General features: G+C 41.1%; 1 protein-coding gene and 1 long non-coding RNA gene across 10 annotated transcripts in view; one reads left to right on the plus strand and one right to left on the minus strand.

The window, feature by feature from the left end:
- The window catches only part of DNAAF9 (dynein axonemal assembly factor 9), a 171,677-nt gene that overhangs the window by 105,336 nt on the left and 51,966 nt on the right, over window positions 1-14,375 (plus strand). For all 9 annotated transcript variants that reach the window (XM_081558875.1, XM_081558876.1, XM_081558883.1 and 6 more), the window contains one exon: window positions 12,546-12,649. In XM_081558875.1, the coding sequence (XP_081415001.1) occupies window positions 12,546-12,649 (104 nt within the window). The remainder of the gene's footprint in view (window positions 1-12,545; window positions 12,650-14,375) is intronic.
- LOC145532896 (uncharacterized) overlaps window positions 1-14,375 on the minus strand; it is a 74,492-nt gene that overhangs the window by 5,125 nt on the left and 54,992 nt on the right. The window contains exon 3 of the long non-coding RNA XR_014073693.1: window positions 7,243-7,466. This is a non-coding gene — a long non-coding RNA (uncharacterized LOC145532896). The remainder of the gene's footprint in view (window positions 1-7,242; window positions 7,467-14,375) is intronic.

The following is a 14,375-nucleotide window of genomic DNA, read 5'->3' on the forward strand; positions in this document are numbered from 1 at the left end:
CTATTGCACAATTGCAGCTCATCTTGCACACTCCCAAAATAATGCTCAGAAATCTCCATGTGAGGCTTCAACAGTACAAGAGCTGAAAAATTCCAGGTGTTCAAGCTGGATTTAAAAAGGTAGAGGAACCAGAGATCAAATTGCCAACATCCGTTGGATCATAGAAAAGGCAAGAGAGTTCTAGAAAAAATCTACTTCTGCTTTATTGAGTATGCCAAAGCCTTTGACTGTGTGGATCACAAAAAATTTGTGGATCACTAAAAAACTGTGGAAAATTCTTCAAGAGATGAGAATACCAGACCAACTTACCTGCCTCCTGAGAAATCTGTTTGTAGGTCAGGAAGCAACTGTTAGAACTGGACATGGAATAATGGACTGGTTGCAAATTGGGAAAGGAGTACGTCAAGCCTGTATATTGTCACCTTGCTTTTCTAACTTATATGCTGAGTGTGTCATGTGAAATGGCCAGGCTGGACGAAGCACAGCTGGAATCAAGATTGCCAGAAGAAATATCAGTTACCTCAGATAGGCAGATGACACCATCCTTATGGCAGAAAGCCAAGAGGAACTAAATATAGCCTCTTGATGAAAGTGGAACAGTAGAGTGAAAAAGCTGACTTAAAACTCAATATGCAAAAAAAACTAAGATCATGGCAGCTAGTCGTATCACTTCATGGCAAATAGATGGAGAAACAGTGGAAACAGTGAGAGACTTTATTTTCTTGGGCTCCAGAATCACTGCAGATGGTGACTGCAGCCATGAAATTAAAAGACGCTTGCTCCTTGGAAGAAAAGCTATGACCAACCTAGACTGCATATTAAAAAGCAGAGACATCACTTTACCAATCAAGGTCCATATAATCAAAGGTATGGTTTTTCTAGCAGTTATGTGCATATGTGATAGTTGGACTGTAAAGAAGGCTGAGCACCAAAGAATTGATGCTTTTTAACTGTGGTGTTGGAGAAGACGCTTGAGAGTCCCTTGGACAGCAAACAGATCAAACTAGTCAGTCCTAAAGAATATCAATGCTTAATATTCATTGGCAGAACTGATGCTGAAGTTAAAGCTCCAATTCTTTGGCCACTTGATGTGAAGAGCTGACTCATTGGAAAAGACCTTGATGCTGGGAAAGATTGAGGGCAGGAGGAAAAGGGGGCATCAGAGGATAAGATGTTTGGATGGCATCACCAACTCAATGGACATGAATTTGAGCAAACTCCAGGAAATAGTGCAGGTCAGGGAAGCCTGGCATGCTATAGTATATGGGGTAGCAAAGAGTCGAACACAACTTAGCAACTAAACAACAGCAACAACTAGGTTTGTCGTAGCTTTCCTTTCAAGGAACAAGTGTCTACACAAGAATAAAGCACACAAACCAGGAATTTCTCGAACCTTGTTAGTCACACACCTGAGAGCTTAGATTTCACACTTTCTTAGTTTCTGAGGAAAATGTAGTTTGAATTAGGAGATGGTTTTCTGAGGCCAGCAGTTTCAGTAGGAGCAGAGAATTTAATTAGAAGTACCCTCTGGCTGTGTGTTAAGCATTTTACCACTTTAGAACTCAGGTCAGTTTTATGGGACTTGAAGTTTACAGCTCTTTGGGGCTCTCGTAAGGACAGTAACACATATAAAATAGGTCTCTTCTCTGGGCCTTGGAAGGGGGCTTAAGCAGGTGAGGGGCCCTGCCTGTTGCAGATTTACCTCTGAAGACATTTAAAAAGCTCACCATTATGTTTATTTTGATTGATCTTCATATCTTGAGCCCCATAGAAGGTGAAAAAGTAGTCTGAGGTTATAGTACAAGTTAGTGATAACATCTGGAGGGTGGTCCAGGTCTTTTATTTTCAGTCTAGGGAAGGCCCAGTGAAAAAGAAGAGTACTTCCTTTACCTTGAAATGTTTCCAGTTCTGTTTAAATTTTTTCTTCCCCAGTTAGTGACTTCTGCTATCACAAGGCTTTTTGTTATGCAGCTTTCTGTTCATTCATTTCCTTTATATGCCCTTCTCTTCCCCACCCTGCTGACCTTGGTCAGGCTGGCTGCCAAATACCTAATCCTCAGGAGCCTGCTTTATTTATTTGTTTATTAAATGATGACCTTATCAAGTGTCATTCTTTTTTTAATAATTTTATTTATTTTTGGCTGTGCTGGATCTTCCTTGCTGCACAGGCTTTTCTCTAGCTGTGGTGAGTGGGGGCTACTCTCTAGCTGCAGTGTGCAGGCTTCTCATTATGGTGGCTTCTCTTGTGGAGCACAGGCTCTAGGACACCTCGGCTTCAGTAATTGCAGCACGTGGGCTCAGTAGTTACGACTCATGGCCTCTAGAGCACAGGCTTAGTAGTCGAAGTGCACTGGCTTAGTTGCCCTGCAGCATGTGGGATCTTCCCGGACTAGGGATCAAACTTGTGTCTCCTGCATTGGCAGGGAGATTCTTTACCACTGAGCTCCTGGGAATCCCAGGAGCCTGCTTTAGAATTGACCACATACGCCTATATCCGGAAACAATGTCTTATTTTTTAATTAAATACTAATTAGAATCATACTCTTGTGTTCTTCTGGGACTTGCCTTTTTTACTCGGTATTCTGATACTCAGATTCATCCAGATTGTTTTGTGTAGTCATATAGTTGATTCATTTTCATGATTCCATAGGATTGCTTTGTGTGAAGATATGCTGTTTATCCTTTTGACTCTTGATGGACATTTGGGTTCTTTATAGTTTTTTGCTGTTGCAGAGAGTGCTGTTATGAGCATTCTTATATATGTCCCTTGGTGCACCTGGCACTAGGACAGTGCCTTACAAACATCTTTCCTGCTGTATCTAAAGACACAATTGCCATCTATTTTATCTCAGTCCTCTGACTTCCCTGCTACATTTCTGGCTGGTTGTACCAATTAGCATTGAGATCTCTGGTATGTTGGTCCTCCCTTAATGTTTGCCACTATGATTGCTTCAAGTTTTGATATCTCTTTGTGTGGAATTTTCTGTGCTTTGCCCCCAAATAAAGTCAGCCACTCTGACAAGCTTGCCTCACTCCCTCATAAGACTTCTGCACCATGGAGCTGGAAGAGAGGTAATGTGAATAGCCTCAAGCTAAAATACTCCAATTTCCACTATTCCTACCAAGTTTTAGTAGAATTCCTTAAATGCATCTCAGTTTTGTTATATAACTTGGGTCTGTTACCAGAGTCCTTAACTTTTTGTTTTTGACAGTCAGTCCAGTTTTATGGCTGTTTTCTTGGGAGAGAATTTTCCAGACTCTTCACAGCCATTTCAGAAGTTCCAACCCTCAGGACTTCTGAAAAGATATTTTCACTTGGTAAAGAACTGTAGGTTTATCGTTCCTTTCTGAGCTTTACAGTTGTTGCTCTACTCCACTGTCTTCTTGCTTACATTATTTCTGAGCAGAAATCTACTGTCACTCTTATCTTTGTTCCTTTCTATATAAGGTATCTTTTAACTCCAGCTGCTTTGAAGATTTTCTTTCTTTTTATCATAGCTATTAAGCAGTTTGATCTTTATGTGACTGCTGTGGTTTGTTGCTTATCCTTGGGATTTATTTAGCATCTTGAATTAATGGATTTAGAGTTTTCCTCAGACTTGAAAATTTTTTGCTCATTATTTCTTCAATTTTTTCCCTTTCTTTCAAGGACTCCAGTTACATACAATTGGCTGCCTAAAGTTGTCTCACCACTCCCTGATTCTCTGTACAATTATTTTTAGTCTTTTTTTCTCTTTGTGTTTTATTTTGCATATTTTCTACATATTTTGATTTACTAATCTTTTGTTCTACATTGTTGTTATAAGTGTGTTAAATTAACATTTGTTAAATGGAACACAGGGTGCTGGATGGTGAGCCAGGTCCAATAAAAGACCACTAAAGAAATTGAAATAGAGAAGCGTATTATTCACAAATCCAGGAAGAAGTACATGGGATACACTGATGGGTCACACAGACAAGCAGGGGAGAGGGGTCAAGGCAAGGTTCAGGCTAGACCTGGGGTATGTGCCTTTATCAAAGTCTGTGGGTGGAGTGCTTTGAGTTTCCCAGGCTAAGGCCAAACTGGCCCATTCAAACCAAAGAGAAGTGGGGTTTTGGTAGGCTCCATGGGGGGATGGAGTCAATTGACTATATGAGGGGCACACAAGGGAAAGGCACTAAGGATTCAGGGAAGACTTTTGGTGATAAGGGCTGCTGGGAAAGTCTTGTTAGGAACTTATATTTGCTTGTGACTCTGCAGGCTGTTGTCTAGGACATGCGCTTGCATGAAGACCCTATAGTGTCAGTTTAAGGCCTGTGCAGGCCACTTGGCCATACTAAATGAAATCTGGAGCAGCAGTACCATGGAATAGCTAACCCCTCAACGTTGTCTCATGTCATTAGTCTCACTCAGTGTTTTTTTTTCTTCTCAGGAAATGTATTTTTCATCTCTAGAAGTTCTATTTAGATCCTTTTTACATCTTTACGTCTCAAGTTAACATAGTTCTGTCTTTCCTCTAGCCTTGAACTTACGTGATACAGTTATACTAATTGTTATATTTCTCTTCTAGTCTTATCATCTTGGCCTTTGTTTTTAAGCTTTGTCAGGCAGGAGGCAGAGCAGCATTTAGTTTAGAACTAACTTTACCCCAGTATTGAGGCAAAATCCTTCTGAGAACTCTAGCTGCCATCCCTGTAAAATATGAGGTTTTCCACTGTGGCTGGTAGGAATGGGCAGAACAGTGCAAGGTATGAATTGATATTCATTATTTTACATGGGAATATCCATTTTTTTCTAGCACCATTTGTTGAAAAGACTCTCCTTTTACTTTAAATTGTCTTTGTACCTTTGTTGAATATCAGTTGACTCAGTTCAGTTCAGTTCAATTCAGTCGCTCAGTCGTGTCTGACTCTTTGCGACCTCATGAACCGCAGTACGCCAGGCCTCCCTGTCCATCACCAACTCCCTGAGTCCACCCAAACCCATGTCCATTGAGTTGATGATGCCATCCAGCCATCTCATCCTCTGTTGTCCCCTTCTCCTCCTGCCCTCAGTCTTTCCCAGCATCAGAGTCTTTTCTAATGAGTCAGCTCTTCGCATCAGGTGGCCAAAGTATTGGAGTTTCAGCTTCAACATCAGTCCTTCCAATGAACACCCAGGACTGATCTCCTTTAGGATGGACTGGTTGGATCTCCTTGCAGTCCGAGAGACTCTCAAGAGTCTTCTCCAACACCATAGTTCAAAAGCATCAATTCTTCAGGTTGGATGGCATCACTGACTCGATGGACGTGGGTTTGGGTAAACTCCGGGAGTTGGTGATGGACAGGGAGGCCTGGTGTGCTACGATTCATGGGGTTGCAAAGAGTCAGACACGACTGAGCGACTGAACTGAACAGTTTTCTTTATAGTCCAACTCTCACATCCATACATGACCACTGGAAAAACCATAGCCTTGACTAGACGGACCTTTGTTGGCAAAGTAACGTCTCTGCTTTTTAATATGCTATCTAGGTTGGTCATAACATTTCTTCCAAGGAGTAAGCGTCTTTTAATTTCATGGCTGCATCTACTATCTTCTACAAGCCTCAGTGAATGGTTGACACTCAGGCAGCACTTTCATTATTCTTGTAGCAATTTACAGATTCACAGTATTTTTTCCATCAGACAGAGATTATTTAGCAGTGAGGAGCAGAGATGCTAATACCATTGATGAAAAACGTCTGAGAATTCTGGTGACCAAGCTTTCACCTTCCTGTGATGGGAAGGCCCAGATGGTGGCCATCCATTTCATTGTGTACCCTCTCATGTGTCCCCTTGGGCCCATATGAAGCTGTTGAAGGACACTTTAAAAGAAACTTCTCTATAGTACTGACCATGAATGAATTACTCAGCATATACCTACAACATAATACCCATAGTTGCATGTTACCTATGGTGTGGGTGACTCTCAGGAACAGGACTTTGAAAGAAGTAAGCAAGTCACAGAGTAAATGTGTATTAAGATTCCATCCGTATGAAAGTAAAACAGACAAGACTAAGTCATATATAGTTTATAGATACATTGAAATATGGTGAAACTGTATAGAATTGGGATGTTGGTTCCCTCTGGGTGGAAGAGTGTGTTTGAGGAAAAACACTGAGGAGGCTTCAAAGGCACTAGGAATACTTGATTTCTTAGGCTGAGTGGTGCAATCTAGGCATCAAGGTTTGTTGTTGTTTTTATTTTTTTTCTTTAAACCATATGTGTGTACTTCACATACTTTCATACATACAGAATGAAGAGTATCCAGCCATTGCGTCATATTTTCCCAGCAGTGATAATGTTCCCTATTTATACAGCCTGGACCATTGGAGGATTTATTTGTACAGCCTGTTGTCCAAAGGAGAAAAAGGCAAATTTTTTTCATTGACACTTGGTGTCTTTTTTTTTCCCCTGAGGGTTCATTCCTCTCCTGTTAAGACTTCTGGGGATGTAGAAGTCAGTCAAAGACAGAGCCCTGATGTAGTTCCCTTGCTCCTTGGGTACTGAGTGTGAACTTCCTCTTCCCTTGAGTTTTCAGACTCACAGAGTAGAGAAGGAATGACAGAGCCCATCAGGCAAGGCACCAATGATTGGATAAGAAGACAGGGAAATGGCCTTAGGATTTGGCTCCCCCAGTCACAGAGAAGCCCCTGCAAAGGCATGTCCCATCAGACCACAGTTTGACAGTCATGAGTCCAGAACAGATACCTAAAGTATTACTACTTCAAGTGGATTGGGATCTGAGAGACCAGGGCACTGGCACTGGACCACCCAGTGATGGTCTTCAGTTATCTCACATGTTACTATTCCTAGAGCAAAGCTAATGGGTAGCTGTGACATCAAACAGTCTCTGCACCAGTACTGTAATCAGCTCTTGAGTACTGAGTCCTTGCCCTGGGTCAGGCCCCATAGTGAGTGCTTTTCCATACTGCCTTGTGAATTTCTCCCTTCCTCTTTTCCATTTTGTTTTGAGGCTTCAGAATCTAGAGAGAGAAGAAATGCTGCAGATGACCTCCCTGATCCACCTCTTTTCCCATCTTCACAGTGACTACGTGGAATATGCCAACTTTCAGATCTGTGCTCTTTTCTGGAAGCTTTGGAGTGATTTTGAGGTTTATCCAGGAGGTCTTTACCTGGTACTGCTCCTAAGAAGCTTCACATTAGACGTACATAGGTAGACAGTGAGCCCAGGACATGGAAGAGCCCAGATACTAAGCAGTAGGTAGGGAACAGTTTCTACCTGATTACACCTGTTGATCCCTCTTTTCTCTGTAAACAGTAGGTAAAGCCATCTTGTGGCTGGAGTTTATAAAGTTGTGGTGTTAGGAGAGTGCTGAGGGTTTTGGCTATGCCCTGGAGGTTGATGGATAGAGATAGCAATGGTGGGACTGCCAGACAGCACTTGAGGGCTTTTTGAGATTGAGGAAGCAGAGAAGGTACCTCATCCAGTAAGCAACAGATGGGCTGTGGAGAGAGCAAAGGTAAAGGAAAAATGTAAGAGAACTGAAGTGGCCAGCATGGTACAGTGCCCTGGCATCAGACAAACCTGTGTTCTGTATTTGTCTCCACTAACAAGTAGTTCTATGACTTTTGGGAAGATCTCTCTAAACTTTGAGTTTCCTAATCAATTCTCTAAGAATACTATTACCTCCCAATAGTAGTTGCAAAGATGGAGAACTATAATGTATATGACATGCTATAAGTAAAATCTATTCCTACCCCTGTCCCTGTGGATCAGCCCTGGGTATAGTTGAGAGGAAAGTCAGAAATTTTTGATCAGTAAGAGAAAATGAGGGAACCAAAGGCTTTGAAGGCTCAGTGACATCACAGAATGAGGTTTGAGGAGTGAGATAGTTAAGAGGATGATAACATACTGAAGTCAGAGATTAGGTTCTGGAGCTGAAGATTTCAGAAGTTAAGACATTCTGGGTGCTGCTTTACTGCTGTGGAGCTGGGATTGAGGAGCAGCAAGGCCAGATCTCTGAGAGGGAAAGGAAGTATTGTCTTCAGAAAAGAAGACTGTGAGAACATTCAGAAGCTATTTTAAGTGTTGTGGCATAATTAGGAGGGCAGTAAATGTGAGCAGTGAAGGAAAGGAGAGGCTTGAGTCTCTAAGGGAGTGAAAGTATTGTGCCAGAGGGGGTGGGAATGGTCTGGAAACAGCAGTGACAAACCTTGGTGTGAGTGCAGGATGAGGCTGGGTCATGAGGAACCTCCACTCAGGAGAGCCATAGGGCAAGACTGTGTGTAGGTGAGGCTAGGTTTTACTTGTTAGCAGGTGGGAACCTTATTGGACTTGAACCATTGAGTGCTTTGAACTGGGCTGGCCGTTAAGAATGGCATTAGTTCCCTCTAACTAGTCATCTAGTTCTTCAGTTGATATTTAGATTTCAAACCTTCCTCTTGTACCTAAAAACTGCCTCCACCTCTCGCATTCCTCCCCACAGCTTATTAATACACACACACAAGCACACATATTCACTAGGCCCCTCTGTGCCTCCTGAAACCCCACCTCCTCAGGAAACCTTCAAAACTTGGCCTTTGCTCTTCATATCATTATAGCCTTCCAGAGCTTTCGGGCTAACTTTTTAGAACTACAGCTCAAGGAATCAATCCCTCTTCTTAGTCTCATGTCCTCTGCTTTGGGAAAAAAAGTGAAAGTGAAGTCCCTCAGTCATATCCAACTCTTTGCAACCCCATGGACTGTAGCCTACCAGGCTTCTCCGTCCATGGGGTTTTCCAGGCAAGAGTACCGGAGTGGGTTGCCTTTTCCTTCTCCAGGGGATTTTCCCAACCCAGGGATCAAACCCAGGTCTCCTGCATTGCAGGCAGATGCTTTACCCTCTTGTCTGTGAAAGAATGAGAAGAAAGGTTATTATAGGAACAGGAAGGATCCAGCTTGGACCAGCTCCAGAGAACAACTTCATCTAGAGGTCTTATGGGTGCCCTGGTTGTGTCATTTGGGTCTCAAAAGCAAGCCCAGGCCCAGCCTTAATCCTTGTTGCTTTAGTTGTCCATCATTTCTGTGATCTACTCAGTAGGGCCTGTATTGAGCTGCTTTGTAACCTTGGCTACCGAGGAAGCAAGCAGCTCTCCTTAAATCTGAATCCTTGTCATAAGAAACCCACACTCAGTGTCTATGTCCCACCCATCTTGTTTTTGGGAATTACAGAACAGCAGCCTCTAGTGTCTGTAGAACACACTTATTGCCTAACTCACATATTCCTATGCTGGCAAGGGGCCCTTCAGCACCCTTCACCAGTCCTCAACAGCTGAGGCCACAGTGCTCTTTCTTGGGCCTTAAGTGAGAGATGTGGTCTCTTCAGAGCTGAGCCAGCTTCTGCCAAAATAGGAGAAAGGAGCATCTGTAAACTTAGTAATGGAGCAGACATACCCAAAGTCTTTTTTAGTATATTTTCCTGGAAGACACCCATATGTGAATGTGAATTTTGCTTCGCTCCATCAGCTGGTAGCTTATTCACTTGTTGTTTTTTCTGATTCTTACACAAAGACTATATCTGATGCTTCATTTCTCTCTGAGGCCCTCAGAGGGGACATGTCTTCCTCAGAGCAGAGGGCTCAGCATAAAGATTGTTTTTGTTATTTTAATATATATATTATTGAAGTATAGATGACTTACAATGTTTCAGGTACACAGCAAGGTGATTCAGTTATACAAATGCACGTAGATTATTTTTGAAATTATTTTCCCGCATAGATTATTACAAGATATTGACTATGGTTCCCTATGCTATACAGTAAACCTTTGTTGCTTGTTGCACATCTATTTTTTAATTAGAAATCTAGCATTCTATTCATACTAATTCAAACAAGTGGAATCAAAATGTCAAAATTTTTTTAGTTAGGCAAAATCTCATCAGTTTTCTAAAATATTATACATATTTATATATATGTATACAAAAGCTTTTCTACTGCACTTGATAGACGCTTGAGAAAGAACATTAAAAAAAAGATGGAGAAATTGGAGAAAATAATACTGAATGAAATGGAAGCACTGAATATGAAATAGAAAAAGTGAAACAAACTGGATAAAAGTAAAAGATCATCATACAGTCCAGTTGTTTTTAAACATGACTGCTCGTTAGAAACATATCTGGAGCTCTGGAGAAAAAAAAACAATACCTGAGCAATTTTATTTTTCAAAATATTTCAGGATAATTCTAATATGCATCTAGATTGTAAAAAGTGATTACAGGTTTTTCTGTTAGATCCTAGTTTTGGTGATACAGAGTTCTATTATTTTTCTATTGATCAATCATGATACAGTGGTATTAAGTGAGTAATAGTTACATAATCACAACAGTAAAAGACATTTATCAGTTTTCACAATCAATAGCCAGACAAAAAATAAAAGATAATTATAATTGCAAGCCATAATGGGAACATGATTAACTTAACAATATAAAATAATTACCTACAATTTGGGGGGTCAGGCAGAGTGATGTGGTAACTGTAAGTGCATACATGTACATTTTTTCATCCGGCCAGCCAGTCTATGTCTTTTGGTTAGTGCATTTAATCCACTTACATTTAAGGTAATTATAGATATGTATGATCCTATTACCATTTTCTTAATTGTTTTGGGTTTATTTTCTGTAGGTCTTTTCCTTCTCTTGTGTTTCCTGCCTAGAGAAGGAAGCTTTTGTTGTAAAGCTGGTTTGATGGTGCTGAATTCTCTTAATTTTTGCTTGTCTGGAAAGCTTTTGATTTCTCTCCGTCAAGTGAAGAAGAGTCTTGCTAGGTAGAGTATTCTTGGTTGTAGGTTCTTCCCTTTCATCACTTTAAATATGTCATGCCATTCCCTTCTGGCTTGTAGAGTTTCTGTTGAGAAATCAGCTAATAGCCTGATGGGAGTTCCCTTGTATGTTATTTGTTATCTTTCCCTGGTTGCTTTTAATATATTATCTCTGTCTTTAGTTTCTGTCGTTTTGATTACGGTGTGTCTCTGCGTGTTCCTCCTTGGGTTTGTCCTTCCTGGGACTCTCTGTGCTTCCTGGACTTGGTTGACTGTTTCCTTTCCCATGTTGGGGAAGTTTTCAGCTATTATCTCTGCAGATACTTTCTCAGGTTCTTTCTCTCTCTTCTCCTTCTAGGATCTCTATAATGCGAATGTTGGTGTGTTTAATGTTGTCCCAGAGGTCTCTTAGGCTGTCTTCATTTCTTTTCATTCTTTTTTCTGTGTTCTATTCTGTAGCAGTGATTTCCACCATTCTGTCCTCCAGGTCATTTATCCATTCTTCTGCCTCAGTTATTCTGCTATTGATTCCTTCTAGCATATTATTCATCTCTGTTTGTTCTTTAGTTCTTCTAGGTCTTTGGTAAACATTTCTTGCATCTTCTCAATCTTTGCCTCCATTCTTTTCCCGAGACCCTGGACCATCTTCACTATCATTTTTCTGAATTCTTTTTCTGTAAGGTTGCCTATCTCTACTTCATTTAGTTGTTTTTCTGGGATTTTGTCTTGTCCCTTCATCTAGGACATAACTTTCTGCTTTTTCATCATGATTAACTTTCTGTAATATGTTTTTGTTTTAGCTGCTGTGAGACTGTGCTTCTTCTTGCTTCTTCTGTCTGCCCTCTGATGGATGAGGTTAAGAGTCTTGTGTAAGCTTCTTGATGGTAGGGACTGGTGATGAGAAAAACTGTCTTGCTCTGGTGGGCAGGGCCTTGCCCAGTAAAGCTTTAATCCAATTATGTGCTGATGGGTGGGGTTGCACTCCCTCCCTGGTAGTTGTTTGGGCTGAGGCAACACAGCCCTGGGGTCTACAGCCTCTATGGTAGGGTTAATGGTGAACCCCAAGGGGGTTTATACCAAGGGGGACCTTCCAGTGCCCCTGTCCCTGTGACGAGCCCCTGCTGACCCACGCTTCCACAAGAGGCCCTCCAACACTAGCAGGTAGTTTTGCTTCAGTCTCCTATGGGGTCACTGCTCCTCTCCTCTGGGTCTTGGTGTGTGCAAAATTCTGTTTGTGCCCTCCACAACTGGGGTCTGTTTCCCCCAGTCCTGTGGAAGGCCTGTAATCAAATCCTCTGGCCCTCAAGGCCAGATTTCCGGGGGGTTCCCAGTCCCTTTTTCAGATCCCTAGGCTGGGAAGCCTGACATGAGGTTCAGAACCTTCACAGTAGTGCAAGAACTTCTTTGGTATTATTGTTCTCCAGCCTGTGAGTCACCAACCTGGCAGGTATGGGATTTGATTTTATCATGATTGCACCCCTCCTACCTTCTTGCTGGGCTTCTTTGTCTTTGGATGTGGGGTATCGTTTTTTGGTGGGTTCCAGTGTTCTCCTGTTGATGGCTGTTCAACAGCTAGTTGCAATTTTGGTGCTCTCGCAGGAGGACATGAGTACACGTCCTTCTACTCCACCATCTTGAACCGGAAGCTCAAGATTGTTTAACTTAAGCACTGCAGAAGATCTCTAGTTACCACTCTGGCTTGCCCTAGGACCTGCAGGAAGAACACTGTGATACTGGCCACTAGAATCCAGCCCTCGGAGCTCTGACCAGCTCTCTTTTCCTTCCAGGAAAAGTACATTTCTTCTCTAATGGCCTTCTGTTTTCTGATCGTCATCACGGAAATATCATCATTTCCAAGGACCACATGAATTCCATTTTGTTCTATGATGGGGTAGGTGTTTTACAATCCAAGTTTTGATGTTCAGAAAAATACTCACACTTCTGAGGGGAAAATCAAATAACTCCCTGTCCCTCCTCTATCACTGCAGGTCAGTGGGTTAGGAACCAGCACTGCCCTTGAGGCAGGCAAGCAGGCAGGGAAGTCATGGAGAGAGAAGCTCTTGTCAGCCTCATCAACCCTGCTGCTTTGTAAAGGAGTTAAGTAGAAAGGATTTCTTGGTCAAGAGGGCCAGCAGCTACCCATGCCCAATTAACTTATCCTAAAGAAGACCAGCTGAAGGTGGCCTCCAGTAACCCTTCACAGATGGCCTCCGACCCAGAGACACAAAGACTCACCCACTTAAGAACTGGAAAGAAACAGCTTCTTGTGACATTGTTGGGGTTTCACTCACTCGTTAACATGAGAAAGAATTACAAGAAAGCCTGAAAGGAAGAGAAATAGCTAATTTTCACCTTGAAGGCTTAGTTCCATCCCCTCTCATACTCAAAATTAACCTACAGCTCTATGAAAGTTCCACTCCCAGAACCATCCTTTAATTCTATAGTCTGCAATAACACTTCCCCCTTCCCTTGTGGGGATGTGGGTAGCTATGAGTTTTCCCCTAGCCTGTACTCTCTGGCCAGGGCACAGCTCATCATAGTACGAAGCCAGAGCAGAGGGCAGGCTCTCCACCCTGCATGGTCTCAGCCTCAAAACCAGCTTGTTTGGGAGCCGGGAAAGAGACCAGGTGAAGTGGTGTGGTCAAATAGCTCTGAAAATAAATTCTATTAGCAAGTTAGAAAGAGTTCTTTCTTCCACATAGAACCTGCTTCCTTAAAGGCTGTTCAAAAAATGTAGGCAGACCATCCAGATTATATGGCCCTATTAGGTGAAAGCTTTAATATTAGGTTAAAGAGTCTTCCAACATCAGGAAAGAAAGGATGAATCTTAAGTGCTGGGATAATAAATTACTTCATTTTGGGGTGGGGGCTGGATTTTAACTCATATCAAAAGTCAAAATGAACTTCTGAGAAAAGTAAAATATTTTAAAATTTCATAAGTAGAATATAGCTATAAATTATTTTCTTATGGCGAGAGATTTTTATAATTTAATACTTATTTTTTATGTATAGTTGATTTACAGTTTACAGTAGTTTCAGGTATATAGCTAAGTGATTCAGTTGTATACTGCATATATCCATTCTTTTTCAGATTCTGATAACTTTTAAGATCTACTCTCTTCGACATCTATATTATTAAATGGTTACCACAATAAGTCCAGTTAAGAATATAAAAAGGAATATTTATTAAATCTTTAGGGACAGGAAGACTTTCTAATCTTAAGCTTAGAAATGACTCAAGAAATTCTGAAGAAAAAGTTTGTCAGATTTGACTACTTAAGGATTTTTTCAATTTTTGCTGATAGTTTATTGAAGTATACTTTAAATACAATTAACTAGCTACAAGGACTTAGTGTACAACACAGGGAATGTAGCCAACATTTTATAATAACTATAAATGAATTATAACCTTTAAAAATTGTGAATCACTATGTTATATGCCTGAAATTTATATAGTATTGTACATCAACTATATCTTAAAAAAGCATGTAAAACATCTAATACTCTTATATTGATTACATTTAAAATAGTATTTTAGATATGTTAGGTTAAATAAAATACACATACATACAATTAACTGTATCCATTGAAAGTTTTGACAGATGTATATACTCATG

Source organism: Giraffa tippelskirchi, chromosome 13, assembly GCF_054371585.1.
Source record: "Giraffa tippelskirchi isolate mGirTip1 chromosome 13, T2T-mGirTip1v1.2.pri, whole genome shotgun sequence".
Lineage (NCBI taxonomy): Eukaryota > Metazoa > Chordata > Mammalia > Artiodactyla > Giraffidae > Giraffa > Giraffa tippelskirchi.